General features: G+C 40.4%; 1 protein-coding gene across 1 annotated transcript in view; it reads right to left on the bottom strand.

Moving 5' to 3' along the window:
• LOC119729250 overlaps positions 1-23,367 on the bottom strand; it is a 191,710-nt gene that overhangs the window by 121,079 nt on the left and 47,264 nt on the right. Inside the window, exons 27-42 of the mRNA XM_038201843.1 lie at positions 22,114-22,282; positions 21,483-21,661; positions 20,067-20,205; positions 17,555-17,764; positions 17,330-17,396; positions 14,578-14,741; positions 13,455-13,582; positions 11,686-11,827; positions 9,640-9,870; positions 8,325-8,525; positions 6,626-6,775; positions 5,469-5,681; positions 4,136-4,342; positions 3,172-3,263; positions 2,411-2,471; positions 1,005-1,266 (exon numbers count right to left, since the gene is read on the bottom strand). Of these exons, the coding sequence (XP_038057771.1) occupies positions 1,005-1,266; positions 2,411-2,471; positions 3,172-3,263; positions 4,136-4,342; positions 5,469-5,681; positions 6,626-6,775; positions 8,325-8,525; positions 9,640-9,870; positions 11,686-11,827; positions 13,455-13,582; positions 14,578-14,741; positions 17,330-17,396; positions 17,555-17,764; positions 20,067-20,205; positions 21,483-21,661; positions 22,114-22,282 (2,615 nt within the window). The remainder of the gene's footprint in view (positions 1-1,004; positions 1,267-2,410; positions 2,472-3,171; positions 3,264-4,135; positions 4,343-5,468; positions 5,682-6,625; positions 6,776-8,324; positions 8,526-9,639; positions 9,871-11,685; positions 11,828-13,454; positions 13,583-14,577; positions 14,742-17,329; positions 17,397-17,554; positions 17,765-20,066; positions 20,206-21,482; positions 21,662-22,113; positions 22,283-23,367) is intronic.

Genomic DNA, 23,367 nt, shown 5'->3' with positions numbered 1-23,367 from the left:
AAGGGGTAGTTTGGAAAAGTGCTAGTTATCAACTAATTTCATATTCAATAGCAGTACATTTTATATTAATCAGTTCTTGCTTAAAATAACAAAATCAAGCAGAATCTGTGGGAGAGGTGTTATAAAACAAATATTGACTGCTTTATCTTGTGTATAGTGAAACTAGCCTCCCTCGGTGATCCATGGAGCATTCTATTTTCCCTCAGCTTCGCCTCGGGAAAAATAAAATGCTTCATGGATCACCTCAGGAGGCTAGTTTTACACCACTCGAAGCAGTCAATGTAACTTGTATACTTGATGCGTTTAACATTGACCAATAAAACAAACTTGGCTATATGCATGAGGCGTATTACAGTCAGTATTCCCTTTACCAACCTGACGGAGACAGGTTATTATACCAATACAGCATGGTTTGAGGGGAAGTAGTGAGAATTACTGGTCCCTCGGTGTAGGTCAGCTTGACTACCTCCCGACACGAAGCTTCGGAGATAGTCAAGCTGACCTGCATCGAGGGACAGTAATTCCAACTATTTTCCAGAAATAAACCATTACTACACCTCATAAATATGTTTTAGTAGCCTCCTTGCCTTGTCGATAACGACATTCGAAGATTTTGCATCTACATGATATTCAAGTTCTTCGTCAGTTCATGAAATAGTCTAGTGCCAACACTCTTTAATGTGTCTTTAATGCAGTAGTTACAAGGACTACATCAACAGACTGGTTCCGTTAAGATTACATGCCACAGACTACAAGTCTTCGAGGCAGGTTCCAGAGGGAATTTCTGGTGCTACAAGAAAAAAATGCCACACGGCATTGAGCGGGATACTCGCCGGGATGATATCACCTGGGCACGTTTCATTTTTACTTCCCGGACGCGCGGCGGAATCTGCCAATGGCATGCTCCAAATTGATAATGAATATTTATGACGTGTAGTAAAAAATATGTATGAGGCATTATGCATGAGGTACACCTTGTACCATCAGTATTGCCTCTAACATACCTTATAGTTACTGCCTTGCCAATGTCAACCTCTTCCTGCTGACCCCACTGATAGGACAAGATTTGCAGATCCAGACTCCAGCTGCCTAGACTGACTGACAGCTGATAGTTACAAGGATCAAAGATGAAGGAGACCTGGGTGCTGATGGGACTGATCCCTGAGATGGGAAGCTCCAGACAGCAATCGAACCCTAGACACTTCTCTGGGAGGGTGCAGATCAGGTTTCTCGGAAGGTGGGGAAGTCTGACATCCCTGGGGCAAACTAGACACAAATGTGAAAAAAACACCTTTATTGCAACCTTCTACAGAAAGCCGGGCTTTCTGGTTTACAAAAATTGAGAAATTAACTCAAACAGCAATTGAACCCAAGACACCATCCTGAAAGATTCCTACTACTGTATGTTTTAGGTGAATTTGATATGTCTGTGACAAACTCAGAATATGAAGCCAACGGAAGGTTCCACATTAAATGTTTGGTTATGCCAAAAAAATAGTCTCCGGTTTCTGGTATGCGCGCGCGTCGCCGTAGCCATGTGCGTCGGCAAAATGAAAAAGGTTTTTTTTCAATGAAAGATGATGTCTGAAAACCGCCAAACTCACTGGTTTGACTGGAATCCTGCTGCTGCACATTTTTAACGTGTTTTTAGATTGGGTTATGGTCGAGAATAAGCTTTATGTGGCCTCTCTGGACTCCCATATATTTGCACTAAGTTTAGTCGGGCACCATTTGCAGTCATCAGCCGACATTTGAAGCAAAAAAATCAGGTTAAAAAAAACAAAAAACAAAACCGTGTCGCCGCACCACTTTTTGGGCAAGCTCCATACCAGAAACCGGAGACTTTTTTTTTTGGCCTTAGGTTATTTAAAGTAATAATGATAAACACGACCACCGTTTTAAAATTCTGTCCATGGATCACAAAATGGTTAAAGTATTCTTTCAGCAAAATGAAAACAAAATCACACAGGGATGTGTGTGAATTGTTTTCGTTTTGCAGAAAGAACGCACACCTTTTTTTGTGATCCGTGGACAGAACTTTAAAACGGTAGTTGTGTATGAAATTCCGTAACTTCATTAAAACAATGGTCCCGACATTTTGGGTGTTTTTTTTACTCACCCTGTATAATAAAATTTAAATTTTGGGGCAACACTGAGGAAACAAATAAAAAAGCATCTTCTGGAAGGATTTATACAAAATAATGCCATTGAATCTTTCACTAAAGAAGGCACACAAGGTTGCACGAAATATTTCAGGAAATAAACGCAGAAATATATATGCACATCATATTGTCACCAAATTGTTCCTATTACAATATCAGCATCAAAAGTAAAATATTTGAGTAATGCAACAGACAAAGAGAAGTATTACACACACAAAAGTTGGAATACGACAGAATTATGGACTTACTTCTGTGCCAACCATTTTGCGTGACTTGTGGACGGACACATGGCATACGACTGATGAATTCCTGCATAACAACAGGTGTTGATTCAACAGGTCAATTATTACAATGGCAATTCTGGGGTGACTCAAAGAGGATGAGACTTTTTATCACAAACTTTCAAACAAATAATGAAAGGCACCTAGTCAATTTTCCATTGCAGTTTACTTGATTCAACAAAGCCCCAGTCACACATTTATGGTTTGAAGCTACGGATCTCCATGGTTTGAAATTCGTAATAACCATGGGAGTACCGTATTCATCCTTAGCACATCCATGGTTATCCGTGGTCATCTTCCTTGCGTATCCGTGGAGGGGCTATGGAAATTTAAACTGTTCATAACTTCCGTGGTGAACCGTCATGAAAATGAATCCATAGCGCAACTGTGGGTCATCCGTAGGACAACCATATTTATTTGTAGTGTTATTCGTGGCTATTCGTGCATATTCTTGGAGATTTGTAGCTCATTCGTGGTAGAAATCTCTACGAATTGGCTACGAATGTCCTACAGACATATGCTAGGGTTCTGCTAAGGTTGTACTACGAATATGTCATAGGAGAACCTTGGTCATCCGGGGCCCAATCGCAGACAACCGTGGTTCCTTCCCACTTACGTTAAAAAATGCACTGAGGTTCAGTTCTTCCTTCAAGAAATTACTTCATCACTGTTACATAATCTAAATCTCAAATTGCTGCTAATAAAAAACCTCTTTTTAGAAGACTTACAGATAGCCCTAGGTGTTCAAGAATAGCATCAATTGCTGATTCAGCAGCGTTCTGCCCAAGCATCTGCAAGAAGCCTTTAATAGTCCCATCCCCTACGGAATGAAGCAAACACATGTCAACATTCAACTTTTGGTACCAGCACTTGGTGTTATTTTCTCTATGGACTGCGTGCGCAAGTACCCCTCAATGGTAAGAAAGAGAGAGTTAGGAGGGACTACTGACATTCAACATGGGAAAGACACTTGTACACATTAGCACCATGCATACGCCCTCCACTAATGTGAAAGCAGTACAAGTTTGTGCTAAGCATCATCAATATCCGAATTGTTAACAATCAATGTATCTGTAATCCAATATCGAGAATATTTGATATATATGGATTATCCCATGTAAAAGTTAAAGACAAAGATGCACTTAGATTAAAAAAATTAAAATGAAGTTCCAATTCCCACGGCCTTCTCTGGAGCATATTGTGGAAACTTTTTTTAAACAAATCTCAGCACTGAGAGTTTGTCCAGAACAGGCGGTTTATTTTTAAGGTTTTACATTGGGGGAGACTGCAATTCCAACGAATGCAGAGCACAAAGTGACGCCGCTTGGCATTTCACGATGTTTCATTTTGAATCACAAGTACAATTTGCCGCCGAGTTGTATTTTATAATACAGCAAATGCTTGACACAAAGTAAAAGCACAAACAGGAGATTTATTCTGACGATAATCTGACGCATTTGCGATATTTTCGATATCAATATCAAAATAATATTGAATAATCAAGTAATATTGATACATCTGTATCAACTGTGCTTATTTTGTGCATATTTTAATTAAGAAACTATTCATGTGTACTTCATGCACTGTCTTATAAGTGGTCAACAAGATCCATCTAATGATCCTACATGGTGTCCCATGAGGGGGCCCTTGTACATATAAAGTGTCAAATTAAAAGCAGTTTAAAAGCATTACCTGGAAGTGCGAATGTGAAATTCTCATTGCAGAGTGGTATTGGCACTCGAGTTTTCTTGAGAATATCAATAGAGGGCGTGTTACAGTCTGAGTCTGGGAGACACAGGGACAGTGCTAGGTCCATTACAAACACCTTGTCCTCAGTCAGCTTGTCAATGGTGTAGATAAGAGTCAAGGCTTTGCCAATCTTCAGCTCTTCCTGGGTACCTGGTTAAAAATACGAAACAGTTCATCTTTCCAACCAAAATATTAATTAAGCAGGCCTCAGGTTGATGTGCGATTTGCTTGCGCGGCAACAGAACCATCAGCATTACAAGTCATGGTCAGGTCACAGAACTTACAAAATCATTTGATTATCGTGAAACAAGCAGCATCTCGACACGGAAAAATTGCAATCATGCTCATGTCACCCATGATTCGACGACAATTCACAATAAAATTAGATGATCTGGTTGCGCGCACGACGTCATAACGTCACACAGGGCGACTGCGATTGATTCCCGCCTTTTGGAAACATGTTCCGTCGCGGCGCAGAAGTCGACATATTTCTACTCTGCGACTGTTGATTTTCTTTAGTGCTGACTGATATCAATCTTCTTGTAACAGTTACGCTCAGATCGTACAAAATTGGTGACTGATATGCTAAGGCACAGCTAGATCCTGAAAAGTCAGTCACTGACTGTTAGGGGTCGTCACAAGGTCGACCTGAGGGCGGCTGTACAGATTCCGCTTACAAGTGATTCTAGTTGAAGTTTGTTTTGGATTCTAGTTAAAAAAAAATGGGGGGGGGGCAGTAACACACATGTATATGGAGAGTGGCTTCAGAGTTGTGTTGAGTATTTGTATATGGAGAGGTCCGTCGAAACATTTGGAAAAGTATATTTTTTCCCAGATTTTTAAACTGTATTCATAACTATCTTAACCAGGTCACGTCGGATGACGTGTATACATGCAAAGGTTTTGCAGTATTCGGAACGGATGACGGATAAACACGAAACAAGCGAGGCCGGAAATATCTGTCAGCGACCCGCTCACAGCGAGCGAGGCTGGAAATATCAGGGTGTGCTATCCGCTGATGACGGCCTGAACCCGTCTGGCATCGAGGTTCGTGAAAAACAATCCCACGCCTGGGTCTGGTCAATGCCAAAATAATCCTGGTGCGAAGTGGTTAAAATAGAGTCCAGAGAATCTTTGAGGGAAATGTAAAGCACTCTTCAATCAAACATATTGCACTAAATTATAGCTTCATAGTGGCCAATAAAGGGGTACTAATCTCAAAGTACAAACTGAAACCGAATTTACACACATACTGTAAACGTATACAGGCACTCACCCCAATGGTAGTCAAATATGGTGAATGTCAAGGACCACTTTCCCAATCCCATGGACAGCGTGAACTCACAGGGGTCTAGAATCAGCCACATGTTGACTGATAATACAGTGATTTCTAGATCCAGTTCAGTGCAGCATCGTATGCCAAGGCAGCGGTCTGAAAACTCACAAGTCACTCCACTGGGTAGTGATGGTAGGCTCACATCGGTGCATACTGGACAGCAGACAAATGAATAACAAAGATTGAGCAATAAAGCCAAAAGGAATTTAAAAACCTGGAGCAAAGCAGGCACTGTTGTAACCCTAGATTACTTTGGCACACTCACTGTACTATATTTAAAACTTTTAACCATCGATCTCTGCTACAAAGCTTCCTGAATCCTTCAAAATCCTCCACTCTGTAGATAACCAAGAACACATTCTTTATAATTACACTTTTATCGTCGGATGACCTGTATACACGCAAAAGTTTTGCAGTATTTTGGAACGGATGACTGATAAACACGCAGAGAGCGAGGCCTGAAATATCTGTCAGCGACCCGCTCGCAGCGAGCGAGGCCGAAAATATGAGTGTGCTGCCCGAGGGTGATGGCTTCAACCCGCCTGGCTTGAGGTCGAGTGAAAAGCAATCCCGCGCCTCGTTCCGTTCTTGTCAAAATAATCCCGGCGCCAACAGGTTAAGGCACATAAAGTCCAATAAAAAGTCCTGATGACTGTTGGGCTCTACCTTCCTCAATCCTTTCAACTCTGTTAGCTTTACGGATCTTCCCGGACACCCTGTGGCGCGCCACTTCTCCAAGCCACCACACACGTGTGACGACATGCGCGTGTGTGTCATGACCATGACAAGATCGAACGCCCAGCGCTTGGAGATGGAACAACGCATCATCAACAAGCTTGGAACGCTCACGCCAGGCGGTTTGAATGTGGATTTTTCTGCATTCAAACAGTCATAGCTCCGATGAAGGCCCAGCGATGCCAAAAATTCAGCTAGAATAATTCCCGGTGAGCACTGCTTTAACTTTTGTTTTCATCACTTATACTTTTCTTCAGTGCTACGCAATTTCGCTTCATTTTGTGCGTGGGTAAGGGTTGGTTTCCTATTTTTATTTTGTTTAGACATCAAAACAAACATTTTTGGTGGAGACCAAACTTCACCTTCTTCATCAGGTCTTATCAGTGCTGTGGTGTCACATGGTCCATCATTAATCTTATCTCTGAGCCCAATGAACTCTAGGAGAATATTGACAGCTTGCTGCCCAGCACTCCGGCCGACTTGATTCACAAATTCCCTCAAGGTGTTCCCTCCTGTGGACAAAAAAAGTCAGGTTTTTAGGGCATCAGAACCACAGTACTGCATATGTACTGAGGAAATGATATTTATAAGCTACGATCTCGTGCACAAAGAAATTTAGTACAGGTTTGAATAATTACAGTCGACTCTCGTTAGTACAAACTCGGTTAATACAAAATTCTGGTTATAACAAACATAAAGCCTTGGTCCCGACTGTGCATTTATGTGCACAATGAATGGGACTGATGTTCCTCTTAATACAAAATTCTGATATAACAAACAATTTGGCTAGGTCCGAACGAGTTTGTTATAACGAGACTCGACTGTATATGTCACTGCCGCCGTATGTCTGGAGCATTCAGAATGAAATCAAGCTTAGTTTCGTAATTCACTGCCTGATGGAAACGTGTATATTAGGGAACAAACGATTGTATACGTCTCCACAGGGCAATTTCTGTAGGTGAATACGTCTCCACAAGGTTATCACAAAATATATGGATTTTACTCCAAAACTAAGAATTTCCAAGGCGTGTTGATGTGTCGCAAATTGAAGTATTTTATAAAAGGGATGTTAAGTCCGAAATTTCAGCCCAGGAAATCTGGCTAAAATAGGAGCATTTTGAAACTACATTTTCACATTCTAAAATTTTAGTACACGAAAAAAGAAATGACTCCACAAGGATACAAATTCCATCATGTGTGCACCGTACCCTCTGGAGATGTGTGTACAATAGGGAACAAAAGATTGTATACGTCTCCACAGGGCAATTTCTATAGATGAATACGTCTCCACAAGGTTTTCACGAAATGGATATATGGATTTTTACTCAAAAACTAGGAATTTCCAAGGTGGGTTGATCTGTCGCAAATGGAAGAGTTTTAGAAAAGGGATATTAAGTCCAAATTTTAGCCACGGAAATTAATTCTGGTTAAAATAAGAGCATTTTGAAACTTCACTTTGAAACTCGAAAACTTTACTACACGAGAACAAAGAAATGTCTCCACAAGGATGCAAATTTCAGTATGCGTACACACGCAGAACATGTCTCCCACAGATAGCTCTTATTTTGATTTGCTATAGTATTCATGCATGGAGGGCATATAAAAGTAATGTTCAGGACTTTATTTCTTTTTAATACCACTAAGATACTAATAACACCACATTTATATATCAATTAACCCTAACTCCCCAGCATAATTTACTAGGAACCATACCCATCTAGGCAAATTCCAACACCCACATGGGAAACTTTACACACACACTGTTGGACTTAGTTTCTAGAGGTATGCCAAACCCAATGTAAAAGACCATCAGTTTAGGGCTACTGTACCTATCCCAACAGATTTCAACACCACCTGCTGTTGGACTTTGATGGGTTGAGTTTGGTTAGGGTTAATGATTAATAAAACAGACAAGATACTTTTGTCTGGAGTTGCAATTTTCAACGACCCTGCAAAATCTACTGATTCAGGAAAGCATCATAAAGCCTTTTATTCATGAGCACTCCCGAGGAATACTTGCTGTCATCATTACAAAGAATCCAATTAAACTCCTATTCCTACCTGGAAGGGAGAATGAGAAGTTGGAATTGCAGATTGGAATGGGAACTCGGTAGTCCTGGATGATGTCCACATTAAAGACGCAATCATCAGCGCTCTTACAAACAGATGCTCCAAAGTCAATCTCAAACACCTTCTCTGCGTCCAGTTTGTTGATGGAGTATTTCAGGGCGATGGGACCAATGGTTTGCTGTTCTGGTTGTCCTGTGTGGTTTAATAGACTTCATTTGTGAAATGCTGACTACTGAAATGTGACCTGACCCCAAACGAGTGGCCTGAGCTACTTTTTGAGTAAAAGGTTTAACCAGTTCTTGCCAGATGACATGTATACCCACAAAGGTTTTGTGATATTCAGAACAGATGACAGATAAACATGCAGGGAGTGAGGCCAGAAATATCTGTCAATGACCCGCATGCAGCGAGCAAGGCCAGAAGTATGATTTCGCTGCCCGAGGTGATGGCTTCAACCTGCCTGGCATAAGGTCGAGTGAAAAGTAATCCTGCACCTTGTTCTGTTCTTGTCAAAATAATCCCAGCGTGAACTGGTTAACATAATCTTACAATTGAATGTCACAGGAACGGCCAAGCTTTTCAACCACATAAAGCTGTATGATATTGAACCGACTGATATATGACAATAGACAGCAAGCTATTATTATGTACAACTTTTTTAATAACCTTCCTCTCAGCTTCTTCTCTTCATATTTCACTTCGGTTTGCGATACTCACCAGTACGATATCAGATCATGCAAAAGGTATGTCCCAATCATCCGCACATTACATTGCTTATAACACCTTACGTTTCTACGGCCTCGTTTGTGGAATGGACTTGATCAGCCTATAAAATCACAGTTCTCTGTGGGCGATTTAAAGTCAGTTTTAAGAACCATCTTCTGTCTCATTATGTAGCACTGTATCTTTGTCTTTCTCCGTCCCGATATTTCGCTCCTTCCTTCCTCATATTATTGATTAGTCTCATTATTTGGTAATGTCTTCGACCCCAGTTGTCTGTATGTTCGTCAGTCTGTCCATGGCTATTGTTTGCATTATTGCACATGTATGCATGCAACTAGCTAGCTCAGCTCAGTCCCAAGCGTGGGCGTGCAACACGCATTGTATATGAGGTTACCATTGTACACGCGTTATTATAGACCAGGCACGTGGCCGCTCTTGACCAATGAAATTACAGTATCCAAGTACGCGATATAACGATTGGACATACAGCACATTTTGAAAATTGCAAAATACCATAAAATGGTTCACAACCATTCACAAATTATATTCGAGAGGATCTGTATTTTAAAGATGATAGACTCACCCCATTCGTAGCTCAGCAGCAACTTCTTGTACTGCAAGTGCTGAAAGGCGACGTAGAATGTGAAATCACAGGCATCTACTTCCACAAAGGCTTTGAAGGAGCGGCGGAATTTCAGGTCCTCGATGCTGAGCTCCAGACACCAGTCCAGACGGAGGCAGTTCTCACTCAGGGAGCAGTAGGCCACTTTTGCCAGCTCTGGGGAGAACGCTGGCAATGTGAAGAACCGACATGCTGTACAAATCAGAACAAGTTTTCACAACTTTAATAAGTCCAATTTTGTCTTTGGCCGTTACAGGGTCATTTTCAAAAAGGCTGCTACGTATCATCATTTCTCTGGGCACAGAGAGGTTTTACACAAAGACTGTTTAACAGTTAAATGTTAAAACCTGGTTTTTATCACAGACTTGCTGCAAATTTGGTCGGGACTTTAAGATCTATATTTCTGTAGATTGTCAACCCCCCCCCCCAATCTTCTCAGGCCTAAATCAAAGTAATGACCACATAACATTGAATTTTCACTCCATTCCTATAGCAGGCGCAGATCCAGTGGGGAGGTTTTGGGGATCAAATCCCCCCCAGCTCTGTCAAAAAAAAAAAATATCATACAAATTCCTAAAAAATAATGCGAACCCCCCCCCCCCCCCCCCCCCCCTGCTGTGACACCCCAAAAAAATTATACTGGTATAATGTCCGCCTGTTCAAAATACAGTACACCATTCTGTAACCTAGTGTTAATAATCATCGAATTTGAACAGCATTTGACTTTACGGAGGCCAAGTGTCTGGAGAAAAAAACCTGTGTACATTTTCAGATTTTTTTGCGGATGAAAACCCCCCTGCAAAAATTCCTGGATCCGCCCCTGTATAGCCTTTATTTAATGCTTCATACGCACCAGGGTTGAAGTACTCATACTGGAGTACTACTCGAGTACCATTTTTAGAGCCTTCGTACTCGTACTTGTACTCGAATGTCAGAGTACTCGTACTCGAGCCGGCAGCAAAGAACTTGAACTCGACATGTCGAAATTGCACTCAATCATCAATGTATTCCTTCTCGAATAGCAACACTTGATAATTTTTTTTGTTTGATACTTTCAAGTGGTTGTTGCCGGAGAAATTGACTTCCTCTGTGCACCGTCTAGTTAAACAGCTAGCCTTGAGTGGGCCAATTATGCACAATGACCCATTTGCTGTATATGTGCGCACACCACAGTTTCATCACATGTAATCAAAACATAATTTTCGGCTTCAAGCACAATGTACTTGGACAATAATTTGTGGCCGTTTTTAATTGTAGTTTTTCCTTTTTCTTCTTGTGATTTTTTTTCTTTGAACAGTATTTCCTTGTTTTCAACGGTTGTTTGCTGTTGTTGTGCTTGTCCCCTGTTTTTCGGTTTTGATGTGTGAACAAGGGTCCCCATTTAGTGGGCCTGTGTGCCTGTTCGGGGTTTCCCTTTTGCACCACATGTCATTTCTAATGTATATGTGCAATGAAGGTAATAAAATAAAATAAAAAATAAATAAAATAGTACTCGTACTTGTACTCGGAAGTACAAGTACTCTGACTCATACTCGTACTCTTTAAGTACAAGTACTTGTACTCGGAGACCTGTATTTGTACTCGGTTGGCAAAGTACTTGGACTTGAATGGTACTCGGCAATCTAAGTACTCGTCAGTACTTGGTACTCCAAAAAAAGTACTCGACTACAACACTGACTCAAACAGCATCTGGTGTTCCTAACAACTGATTGATAACTTTCTGAAATAGACCAAAATATAGACCTTTATCATGTTGCCACCATTTCAGTCATGTTCCCTGTATCCAATAACAGTACTGAATGATGGTTTTTTGTGCAAAAAGGAACCAGACTATCTTACCTTCCAGCCTCGCTTTGGTTACGTTGATTTGAATGAAAAAAAATCAAGATGGCCGCAAAATGATAATGGTCTCTTAGAGTGGCCGAAGCCATTTCCCATAGACACTTGTGCAGCTGCAGCCGTAGCGACAAGATTTGTATGCAGCCTTCCTTGAGTTATTCTACTTACTTCTATCATCCTGCGATAGCCTGGCTTCCATCTCCATCCTCGTTCCATTGGTAGCAAGTTGCCTCTCCTCCAGTGTGGCTATCAGCTGCATCTTACTCAAACTGGTGGGCGTTGGGCATGGCTCTTTACCATCCAATAATTCCTTAGGAGGGATAATGATGGGTGTAACTTGTACAACTTGCAACAATAAAAGGTTAATCTGAATTAATAATTTAAAGGTATAAGTCCATCATTTGTAATTTGTGTATTTTGCTCATTTGAAGCAACAAAAGTGCTCAAAATCTAAAGAAGGGTGCTGAACAACTAACCTGATGAAGTTTCAGCTCAGCTTCAGCTGTATATTTCGAGAAAAACAACATTCTAGGATCTTGATTTCAAATCAAAAGTTGCTGAATCATGTTTTGAATTGGGCCTGACAGCTTGCCAGAAAGAATAATTTCACAGGGAGTTTAGTCTCCTTACTCTCTTTCAACCAAGTATGTTTTTCAACAATAATTACGCAAGTTACTTTTGGGATAGCTGCAAATGATGGACTAGGGCTTTAAAGAAATTGATCAAGCAGGGGAGACTTCAAACGCACTTTGAACAAATGTTTCTTGTGGTTTATTCAATGATGACACTCCAAAACAAAGAAACTGAAATAACAAGACTCCAAACACAGACTGGTATAAAGTAACTTGATTTTTGAACAGGCCACAACAAACTCCACAGACAGTATACAATTATGTCTGCTTTGATGTAGTCAATGTTAAGTTTTACACACCAGGGGTGCAAATGGCGCCTGAAGAATATGCTTCCGATGTTGGTACAAAACCTATGGACTACAGCTTGTCCCAAAAAAATGCTGCAAGCAGAAACGGGCTCTGTGTCCTTGGAATATTGAAAAATATTTCATGATGCTTATATAATGTTAAACCTGGGATATGTTAAACCTGGGATATTTATCAATTTTGCTTTTGCCAAACCAGAGATATGGTCCGTTGAACACAAACACTCAAAAATCCATTTGTGCCACTTTCTACATTGTTCAGTTGTTAGGCCTAATAATTACATGACAAGACATGGCACCAGTTCAAATCCACCTTCAATTGAAGTTTGCAATTCCAGAAGATATATTTTATTATGATGATTTGGAGAGTGTGTTACAAATAATGAAAAGAACATTATAACAGGAATAACAAAAGCGTTACTTCACCTATTCAAATGTTACTAATTGTTTTTCTACACGATCATACATGTGTATAATACTGGCAATACTGCTGTTTATAGATCAACTTACGGAAAGAGGCACAAATTGATTTTTGAGTGTTTGTGTTCAACGGACCATATCTCTGGTTTGGCAAACCCCAACATTGATAAAACAAATAGCATTTGAAAGCTGAATATCCCAGGTTTAACATTATATAAGCATCATGAAACATTTTTCAATATTCCAAGGACACAGAGCCCGTTTCTGCTTGCAGCATTTTTTGGGGGGACAGGCTGTATATCACAACAGACAACAACAGGACGAGTCAAAAAAGGAAACCCAAGTGACAGGACCACTTTTTTTAATGAAGTTCTGCATGTAGCACTTTCAAAATCTAGGATATGAAAGCCCAAATAATAAGCTTTCTTTTAGTACAAGAATCATTCAAATCACTCATGTAGTTTTTAAGTTACCGGGTTTTGAACACAATTACCGTTTTAAAGTTCTGTCCACGGATCACAAGAAGGTAAGTGTTCTTTCAGCAAAAAGAAAACAATTTACATACTATGTCTGAGCTTACCTTGGGTATGCCCAGCTCTTCCAGGACAAACTTCAATGCAGCCTCAGTGCCTGCCTTCAGTAGCTCCTCACCCGTCTCCTTGAGTAGATTCTTCAAGGCAGCGCGGGAGAAATACTCCTCCAGGTCAACTAAAATCAGACAAGATTTTTTTCGAACTATGGTCTATTTCAGGGTTCTAGTTTTCAGTTCTTGTTTTCTTTATTTTTGTTTATTTTCACCATCCTATGCAAACACACATTCTGTGCCAAGTTGTCTTTGCATTTAAAATCAATCAAGTGACTGTTTTCAACCCTTCAGAATTCCCAGCTCACATAAAGCAGGATTGACTGCCTTGGACTGCGTAAGTAACTTAATACAGCTATGCATTGACTCCAGGAGAGTGATAATACAGCTATAACCATAAACTTGCCTGCTTTGTCTGTTGACCCAGTTTGACTAGTCACAGTGCTTGCTTGACATATGATTTGACTGCTGGTGACTAGCGAATGTGGAAGTGAATTTTCACTGTCCATGACTGCTTAAATAGCAGAAGGGTTTACCATAACTCCCTACTGTCTTTTACTAAGTACTGGACCAAGTCTGCCAAAATCCACACTGCTTCCAAATGCATGCTTTGCTTAAGGCCTCCAGGCCCAATCCATCAAACTCCATCAACAGTAAGTCAAACCAGGCCTGCAGGACCAAGTCCACAAAAATCCACCAAAATGGGAGGGATGGATTTTGATGGGATTTGTGGAGGTTAGGGTTAATGAGTTTTGGTTTTGGCACTGTCATTTGCTTGTATGTTTTTTTTTCTATTTTTAGTTTTTGAAAAAAAATCTGAAGCGACAGACACATCAGAACTATTTTAGGAATTCGCAAATTAATGTATAGATTTTTAAAAACAGTGTATAGTTAGTTTTTAATATGAATCAATATATATGAACATGTAACTTCTTCTCTTTGTGCAGAATCAGTCCCTTCAATTTATTTTCAGCCTTTTAAACAGGATTTTTGCTTGCATCATCAACAATCAGCATATCAACCCCTTACATTTTAACCATAATTTTTGCAGACTTTTTAGGACAATTACAATGATGATTTGATTGCAACAATATTGTTTGGTTGTAATTTTCATGCTTACTGTTTGGCCATGTGATGGTTCCATTGGGATGACAGATAGGTAAAGCAATAGCAGAATCCTTCAACACTTGGATAAATGGCAAACAATCTGCATCACCAGTCGCTGGGCAGAAACCAACAGACATGCTGACCAGTAGCCGAGTCCTGCTCTTCTCAATGCCGTACCTGTGGGGTGATAGATAGGCCGCAATATACAATGGACATATTTAACAATTGACTGCTGTGATGTGGGATATGACATTTTTAACACCCAAGGGGCACATAGGTAGTGCTATGCGTCCCGAGGGTGTTAAAAACGGCATAATACCTAAAAAAAAAAAAGATAAATGGTTGTAACTTACTGTGAGAAATAAATTAAATCACAGCGATGTTAGGGTACCTTTGAAAACTGAAGGTTTTGATGTCCTGCCGGACATGAGACTGAGCGCTTGATGTTGCAGTCCTCATTGCGCAAAGCTACCGCGCCGGCAGCTTCCACACGCGCATGCAATGCGCAAAAAGAATGCAGTGCGATATCACCCCGAGTGTGTGACATGCGTTTTTATAAACCAGACATGTGGCCGTTCTAGACCGATGAAATGACAGTATCCAAGCACATGATATAACAATCAGAATTGTACACCTGTGTATTGTCTGGTGAACTCTGTGCACAGGTACCGCCTCAGAGGTTGCAAAGGGAGGGTTGGATGTGACCAATGGCAGGGATATTGGAATGCACACTGACGATGCCTGATACTCATGCCAAGATGCTATAGGTTTGTGCACATTCAGAATAAACTTAGTTGTGCACACTCTGCGCCAAATGCGCACAAACCAGTACGTACACGCCATGTGACGTGACCCCAGTAGCCCCCCCCCCCCCCCCCCCCCACCATGAAGCTCTCCAAAGTGGTCACAAAACGCCATCTATTGTAAATAATAGATGGTGTTTTGTAGTGATGTGAAAAGACAAGATAAGTTTGCGGTAGCACCATGTGAACAAATCTCTTGTGAGTATGTGTGGTTCTAAAAAGAACCGATGTGTGGTTCTCACACATACTCACAAAAAGAGATTTATTCACATGGTGCTACCGCAAATTTATCTTGTCTTAGTATCTTGCCACCATGCAAACCTTCAAATCTCATCGTGATGTGAAAAGTAACTATAATTATGCATGGCATGTGAACAGCTGTGAGAATAATCTTTTGGAAAGGAATTCAAATAAAGTTCAAGGTTTACTTTTTGTTCTTAAAAAGAAGTTAGTCAGTTGGCGTTTGGCGGTCGCAAAGGATATTTGGGAGTAGTTTGGGAGTTCTAATAAAGTTTAAAAAGATTTTGCAAAGACAACACTTTGAAGTGCGACCCTCTTTGTTGAAGAATCAACCAGAAATTCTCTCCTCCACTTCACACACAGTTTTCCCGGGATTGCGTTTCCGAAATTGACACTTTACATTTATGCACAAAGTCTAAATATGTGTACTTTGTCTTTCTATACAGTTATATGAAGTTGTATAAAGTTTTCAAATTCAAAAGTCTTCTTTCAGTCAGGTCTCAAATGTCTTGCACTTGTATTATCTGTTCATGATATTATAAAATGAACCTTAATGCATATTGGCACTTTGATCGCATCCTTTTATATGAAATTCATGGAGAACGGACATAAATGTTTCCAAACAATTCTTCAAATTTCTCACAATATGGTCCTTATACTGCAATAAGAGACAACAAAAGATATGGCAAAGAAACCTTTATAAGGCTCACAAAGATGATATAGACAATACTGCCAACACCAGCAGCATTTTACAAAAATTAAAACAAAAGGGAAAATAATGATTTTAAAGTTGAACAATGAAATTGATTGGAGCAGGGTTTAAACCTATGGGTTAATGGCTTCTGACACATTTGACTACTGCACAAAAACGTTGACAAATTGGGGCAGAGTTGTAATGACTCGAGTCAATGACTCAACTCGAGTCCGACTTGAGTCACAATTTTTGGTGACTCGACTCGACTTGAGTCCCTAAGGGTAAATGACTAGACTCGAGTCACTGCGAGCAAATGACTCGACTCGACTCGAGTCCCTCATCAGAAGACTCGACTCAAGCGAAGGCTAATATTAATAAGACTCGAGTCCCAAAAATAAAAGCAGAACTTTGCGAAAAGTATTTGCAATGGCTTATGGTGCAAAATTTATGCTCACTTCGCTTTGCGAATAGCAGTCATGTACAAATATACAACGTGTCACAGACTCTCACCTCATGGTTCTAGAACGCACAAAATACTACCCAGTAACCAGATTTTTAAACACATTTTCTAATTCGCTGTTTCATCATTGGTCTTGGGCGATTTTTTATAAAGCTCTTGGATTCGAACGCTGGCTAAACTTATGGCCTCCTTTTATAAATTTTGGTAAAGTGTTCAAATATTCGTGACTCGAATTGACTCGAGCTAAATATTTGACTCGACTCGACTCGACTCGACCTTTTGACCTAATGACTCGACTCGACTCGAGTCACTTATTTAAAATGACACAACTCGAAAGAAGTCACTTCTTTAAAATGACTCGACTCGACTCGAGTCACAAAATTCATCGACTTGTTACAACTCTGAATTGGGGAATTACATGTACCAACATATGGCTGGATAGCTCAGTTGATAGAGTGCCAAAACGATAATCCGGAGGGTGCAGGTTCAAACCCTGTCCCGCTCTGCACAATTTCTTTGTTCAACTTGACAACTTTAAAATTAGAATTAAAAGATAAAAGGTTACTACCTAAGATGCAGCTCCATATCATCCAAAAATGGAATGTCAAAGGGCACTGGCACGTCCCATTCTTTGCCTGGGGAGTAAACAATAGTGTTTGTTAATAACTTAATTCCAAAATCAGCTTTTCTTTCGCAGTTTTTCTTAACCTTAAAAAAGTCACATTTTTCCGAATTTCGAATGCATAAAAATCAGGAGTTCGTAACTTTACACTGAACAAAAGTATAGACTTACCAAATTCGGCATCCAGGATCTGAATGGTGTAGTTCCAAGAGTTGACACCGAGTACAAACTGAAACTCGCAAGGATCAAAGCGCATGAATGCCTTGAAGGCCAGAGATACCATGAAGAGTTTGACGTTCATACAGCACTCCACGCCCAGGCAGCTTTCATCTATCTTACAGTAGACATTCTTGGGTAGGGAGACTTGTAGCAGGGGGCAGCCTACAAAAATAGGAACGATCACATTTTTTTCCATCGCGGTGTTGAATTTGCAACAACTTGCCTTGCACTTACAGAGACACATCATTTATAAACACTGCACTCTAGGCCTACTGTAAAACTGTTAAAGTAAAAGCACCTGGCATAAAGAGTTAACAAAATGTAAGACTAGGTTTACACTATGTTCCCGGCGGTCACGGCAGCCCCATTTGCCCAAAACGTAGTGCGCCGTGAGATTTTGGCAATTTTTTTTCTCCGTAGTCAAGTTTTTTTAGGTCCTGCTAAGTTTTCTCACGGTCTATCACGGTATCTGTGATGGGCCGTGGGGGAAAGGGGCTGCTAAACGCGGCAGAACGTGACAAAACTTGACAAAACTTGAAAGGACCGGTAAGATGCCGGGGAATGCACATGCTTCCCGTCCCACTACGGACCGTCTCCAAGTTTTCTTACGGCCTATCACGTACTGTCACGTTTTGTTGCGTTCACCCCGTTTTACTACGGCCTACTAGGTTTCTCATCCGCACCGTGACTGCCGTGGCAAATTTTTTGACAGTTTAAAAATCTGGCCCGGCATCCACGGCAATCACGGACTGTCACGTTTGCCCATCCCGTCCCCCGGCGTTGTCTCACGTCCATACCGTTTTGTCCACGGTGGCCAGAAACGTGATTGCCGTGGCCGCCTGGAACATAGTGTAAACCTAGCCTAAGGTTAGAGCACAAGTGCTTGTGTGACTAAGAACTTTGACAAAAGTGCCACCGGGGCTTCATCATTATGATTCATAGTTACCAAGGGCCCATTACTTGGACCAAAAGCAATACATACACATTCACAAAATTATGACATCATGGCAAGTGATCGCACTGCACATTTGCAAATGTTGAACACATTTAAAAGGTACTAGGGATCATTTAAATTTTGTGAATTTTTTTTTTTTTTAAACAACAAAATTTTTCGAAATCTCGACAAGGGTACATAACAACTAAGGGGCCATTCAAAATTTTTGATGTTTTTTTTTTTAAATGTTTTTGACCCACCCACCCACCCCAATTTTCGATCTAACAATTTTGATTTTCAATTCAGTAAGAAACATAACAAATGCCCCGTTCAGTGACGGCGGAATTCAGCTGCAATACAGACGGTACCTTACCAACAACTAGCATTCCCGTACGTAGGGAATCCACCTGGAAACACGTAAAACTAGTCCATTTCTAAATGGTGATAACAGAGCTATAAAAAAATAGCTCGCTCTACAAAAATTAAGTGTTGTCTTGGCGTGAAGAGGTGTTCTTCGTAAAGTTTATTCAGAAATTTGAGTCCTTCTGGACAGAAAAAAATTAACTCTCAACTCGTGCTTTCCAGACCATGGGCGCTGCCATGTTCACTGCACGCAGATAATGCATGCAGGTTGCCCACGTAGTTTTGAACACAAGTAGGTTTATTTCGTTTTCGCGATTAGTAACGGACATTCGTGGTGTGTATTAAGACAAACGAACCTGGTACCCTGCTCCATTTGCACGGCCCACTGATTTTACGCATGCTTTACATGTGAGTCTATACTACACTGGTCCCCATATTGTGCTCTGATGAAGGTATACTCAGTACATTGTACATGTGCTACCAGATGCTTAATGTACCCATACCATAAGGTACAGGCTAAGGGGCGAATCAGAATGCGGAGAGTTGAATTGCCAAGTCAAAGGATCTTTTACTTTCTATTATCCATCTTTTTAACTGAAAGAAGTGAATTTCAATTAGCAATAATTTCAATAAATTAATTTGACCCACCAACCCACCCACATTTTCGGAAAAAAAAAAAAAATCAAAATTCAAAAACATCAAACATTTTGAATGGCCCCTGACACGTTAAAGTAAAAGCTCCATAGATACTATACATGTTGAGAAGACATAGAAAACCTTTGCACTATTTTATGGTCTCGTAAATGGTTTCTGTTGCCAGTGATTCCGATTCAAAAAAAGCACTTTCATATTTTTAATAGCACCACAGGCACACTTTTCTTGAAACCAAATTTGATAATTTGTTTCTTCCGAACGATACCATATCAGGTGGAATAACCAGCCTTTCCTTCACTTTGAGCAAGTTTTTTTCTCATCAAATCGGTTGGTTTGTGTCCGGACTATTACCAAATTTGTTCCCATGTGCCTTCAACTCCGGTGTATTTTGTTGCAAATGTTTAATGACATTTAAACTTGCTTTGCACTCTCAAAACTATGAAACAGCCTCAGGTACAACACACACTGCTGACAAACAAACCTAAACCACACAGACGAGCAACTTGTACTTACGATCTTCGGGTTGTTTGTATCGCTGGAGTAGAGTCTTCCTGTCTCCCTGTGAACTGAGACCGCGCTGCTGGAGCTCAATCCTCAACATATCATTGGACAAAGAATCGGGTAGCACGCACGGCTTGTCACTCACTAGTTTCTGCAGGTTTACAAGAGAGCAAGATTTGGGAATTCCATGTTATACATTGTGCTACTCTGTTAAATTATTCAATGTACTTCCACTGCAAGACATGGAATTTGCAAATGAGAGGAAAATTAAGCAGATCTGTGTTTGACAAGTTCTCATCATGGAATTATGCAGGATGCCCCCCCCCCTTAAAAAAGAAGGTAATCCACAAAGTGATAATATGAATCCTGAATGATTGTGGCTATCAATCAACAGGAGTTCTGTTTTGTTCATGTTTCCATAAAGTTAAATGTCCCTTGAACTTTTGATGGAATTGTCTTACGTCTGGGATGTGCTCTTATTATTTTACCCGCCAAAACTGTCCCAAGAAGGTTTTCACTTACCATTTTCAAGACAATGTTGCTCAGTGGTACATGACCAGAGGAATATTAATGCATCCAAGACAACAATGAAAAGCTTACTTCCCCTAGCTAATTTATAACACCATAATAATGGTCATGAAGTTAACAGATTACAATATTGGGAGTATCAAGAATGAGGGGGGAAAAAAATTCTCTACATAAATCATAGAACTATGATAAATTACTTGAGCACTGACTTATGTACAAAGTGATGCCTGCTGGGCGCATCCATATTTTTGCACAAACTTATGAAAAACTCGAAATTTTGTACAGCCTTTGTACGGCTATATGCATATCTGCGTTTGTATTCCATAACAGTGCGTCATTGAAGCCAATACGCCCAAAAACAAAACGCACGATCAGCAAATGAGCTCTGCGCAAACAGCGCAATGCGTGCGTGTATCCGCTGCAGATGCTTTTTGCCGTGACGTTTTTTGAACCACCATGACGCGTTTAAGTTGTTTGTGTAGGTTCTACTTGCGCGTTGCATTTAGAGTACACTTTTAAAATTCAATCTAATTTCATTGTGTTGAACTACAAACACACACATGAATTTAAAATGTCTCCGCCCAGAATAGTTTCAAAGCGTCTCCGCGCGCAAGAATGAGGAGTTAGCCCTCTAGTATTTTAATATAGCTCTATGATATTAATTAATTAATACACAATTTTTCAATGGTAACTACACTATGTAACTAGTGGGTCAATATTAGAATTCAGGAGCAAAGATATACAAAATTCACATTTGAACAGATTTGCATTGTGAGTGCATACGAAAGTGCTCAGCTTTGCCTTCTACCTGAAATTTATTTTGAAAAATTGTAAACCATTGAAATTGTTTTTTTACTCAACAATCCTCAAAGAATAAATGCTTTAGACCAGCATACTCACAACAATCGTCTTGACAACTGTCAGTAAGTCATCTGCTGTTTTCTCCAGTCCAATTTTACGGGCAAATGCCAGAATGGAGCCAATCTTCAAGTTCCTCAGGGAGAAGTTCTTGAAAGGAGAGCCTGAGCCTATTTTTGGCTCTGGAAGGCCAAGTGTTTCCTGGGTCTGTTGTTTGTTGCCTTGAAAACAACAGTGAAGAGATTGTAAATAATAACAACAACAGAAATAAACATGTATTCATGAAGCATAGATACAATGGGATTTATGTTGTTCACACATCATCTTTTGCTCCCGATTTTTGTGTACAAAATGGACTGAATATTGTTGTTGAATGACAACAGAAGAGTGACAAGTGGCTATTATTTCCCCAAGGAATAGATGGGGAAAGCCACCCATTGCTGTAGGTAGTACACTCAAAAACTGTGTAATCACACAATTCAATAGTCAGCATGTGTTCAAAGTCGTCTTTTAGTAACTACCAGGGCGTGCAGGGTGAAAAGTGGGTACCGGAGCACCAGCAACTTAAAATCACTGTACGGAACGTTCGCTATTACGAACAATGTTTATTATAGCGGTGTTCCACCGTATAAATATAATAGAGCATGACTTATTCACAAGTTGTTCTGTTTACCTGGTGATATTGCTTGATTAAGAGAAGATGTTCGCTGTGGTGGTCTCTTGCTAGGGTCAGGTCTCTTAGTGGTTGTGTCAGGGGGAGGTTGGCGCTTTGGGCTGGTGTCCTTCGTCTCTCCGTCCTTATTATCGCGTCCAAGCAAAGTACCTTCCTTCACTGTCTCTCCCTGTGGAACAAGATTCAAGTGTAGGTTCTTATTATGCAGTCTTTATTAAGTTTGTCAAACATAAACAGGAACCCACATTCCAAGCCCCCCACCCCCAAACAATGACTGCTGGGTTTTCCATTGATTTCTGAACATGGAGGTATATAACGCCTTGTCCAGATGGTAAAGTCACTAAATTTAACAAGATTCCCCACTATGGGTGGATTATAAGGCCACTCAGCAAGTTACAGACTGTTGAAAATGTTGACTCAGCAGGCGATTTCACGAAACTTACGCTGCAATGGCAGAAGTCCACTTGCGCCACAATTTATTGCAAAAGTTGCGCAACATCCACGCTGCACAACCTTTCAGTTATGACAACTAACCTATCGCGGTAGAATTGCGTTAGAATTGCGTGAACGCAGCTTGTGAAACATTGGCCCATTACATGACATACAAACGGATGCATACGCGCAACATCTGAGACAAACAAAAGTTAGCGTACACAAATTCCACAGGGGTGTCTAAGGGGCATGGCCAACTCGCAAACGGAGATAGGTCAATTTCACGAAAGTTTCATAGTGCGTAAGTCCGCAACTTGTGCAAACAACTTTTGTCGTAACTTGCGCAATCATTTTATGTGGCTTAAATTGTGGCGTAGTGACTAAAAATGACCCATTTTACCAACAAATCATGATCATCATGGCACCTGTTACTGCACAACTTATCGAGGTTGATACAAGACACTCACAGCTTTGTGTTTGAAGTAAATTAATTGCTATTTTAGTCGTGACCGAGCATTTAGAGATGCCACACGATTCCGAAGAAAGTCGGACAAAATTATTTTCAAAACGGTGGGCGGAGGTGATGCAACAAAATCACACACAAACAGCCATTGTAGATGCTGTTATTATTCTCGTCCAAGATGATTAGATTATTTATAACACTGCCCAGCTACTCCATGTTTCGTGAAATTGATTGTAAGTTTATTTTGTAGCTGCGCAATAAATGTGTTGTCCTATGCATGGCATAATTTACGTTTCGTGAAATTGACTGCTGGATGAACTCACAGCAAAGTGGAATTTGAATGATTTGGGGTTAACGAT

The sequence above is a fragment of the Patiria miniata genome, unplaced genomic scaffold (assembly GCF_015706575.1).
Source record: "Patiria miniata isolate m_02_andy unplaced genomic scaffold, ASM1570657v1 HiC_scaffold_1, whole genome shotgun sequence".
Classification (NCBI taxonomy): Eukaryota; Metazoa; Echinodermata; class Asteroidea; order Valvatida; family Asterinidae; genus Patiria; species Patiria miniata.
The sequence above is the reverse complement of the archived record's forward strand: the minus strand, read 5'-3'. Positions and strand labels throughout refer to the sequence as shown.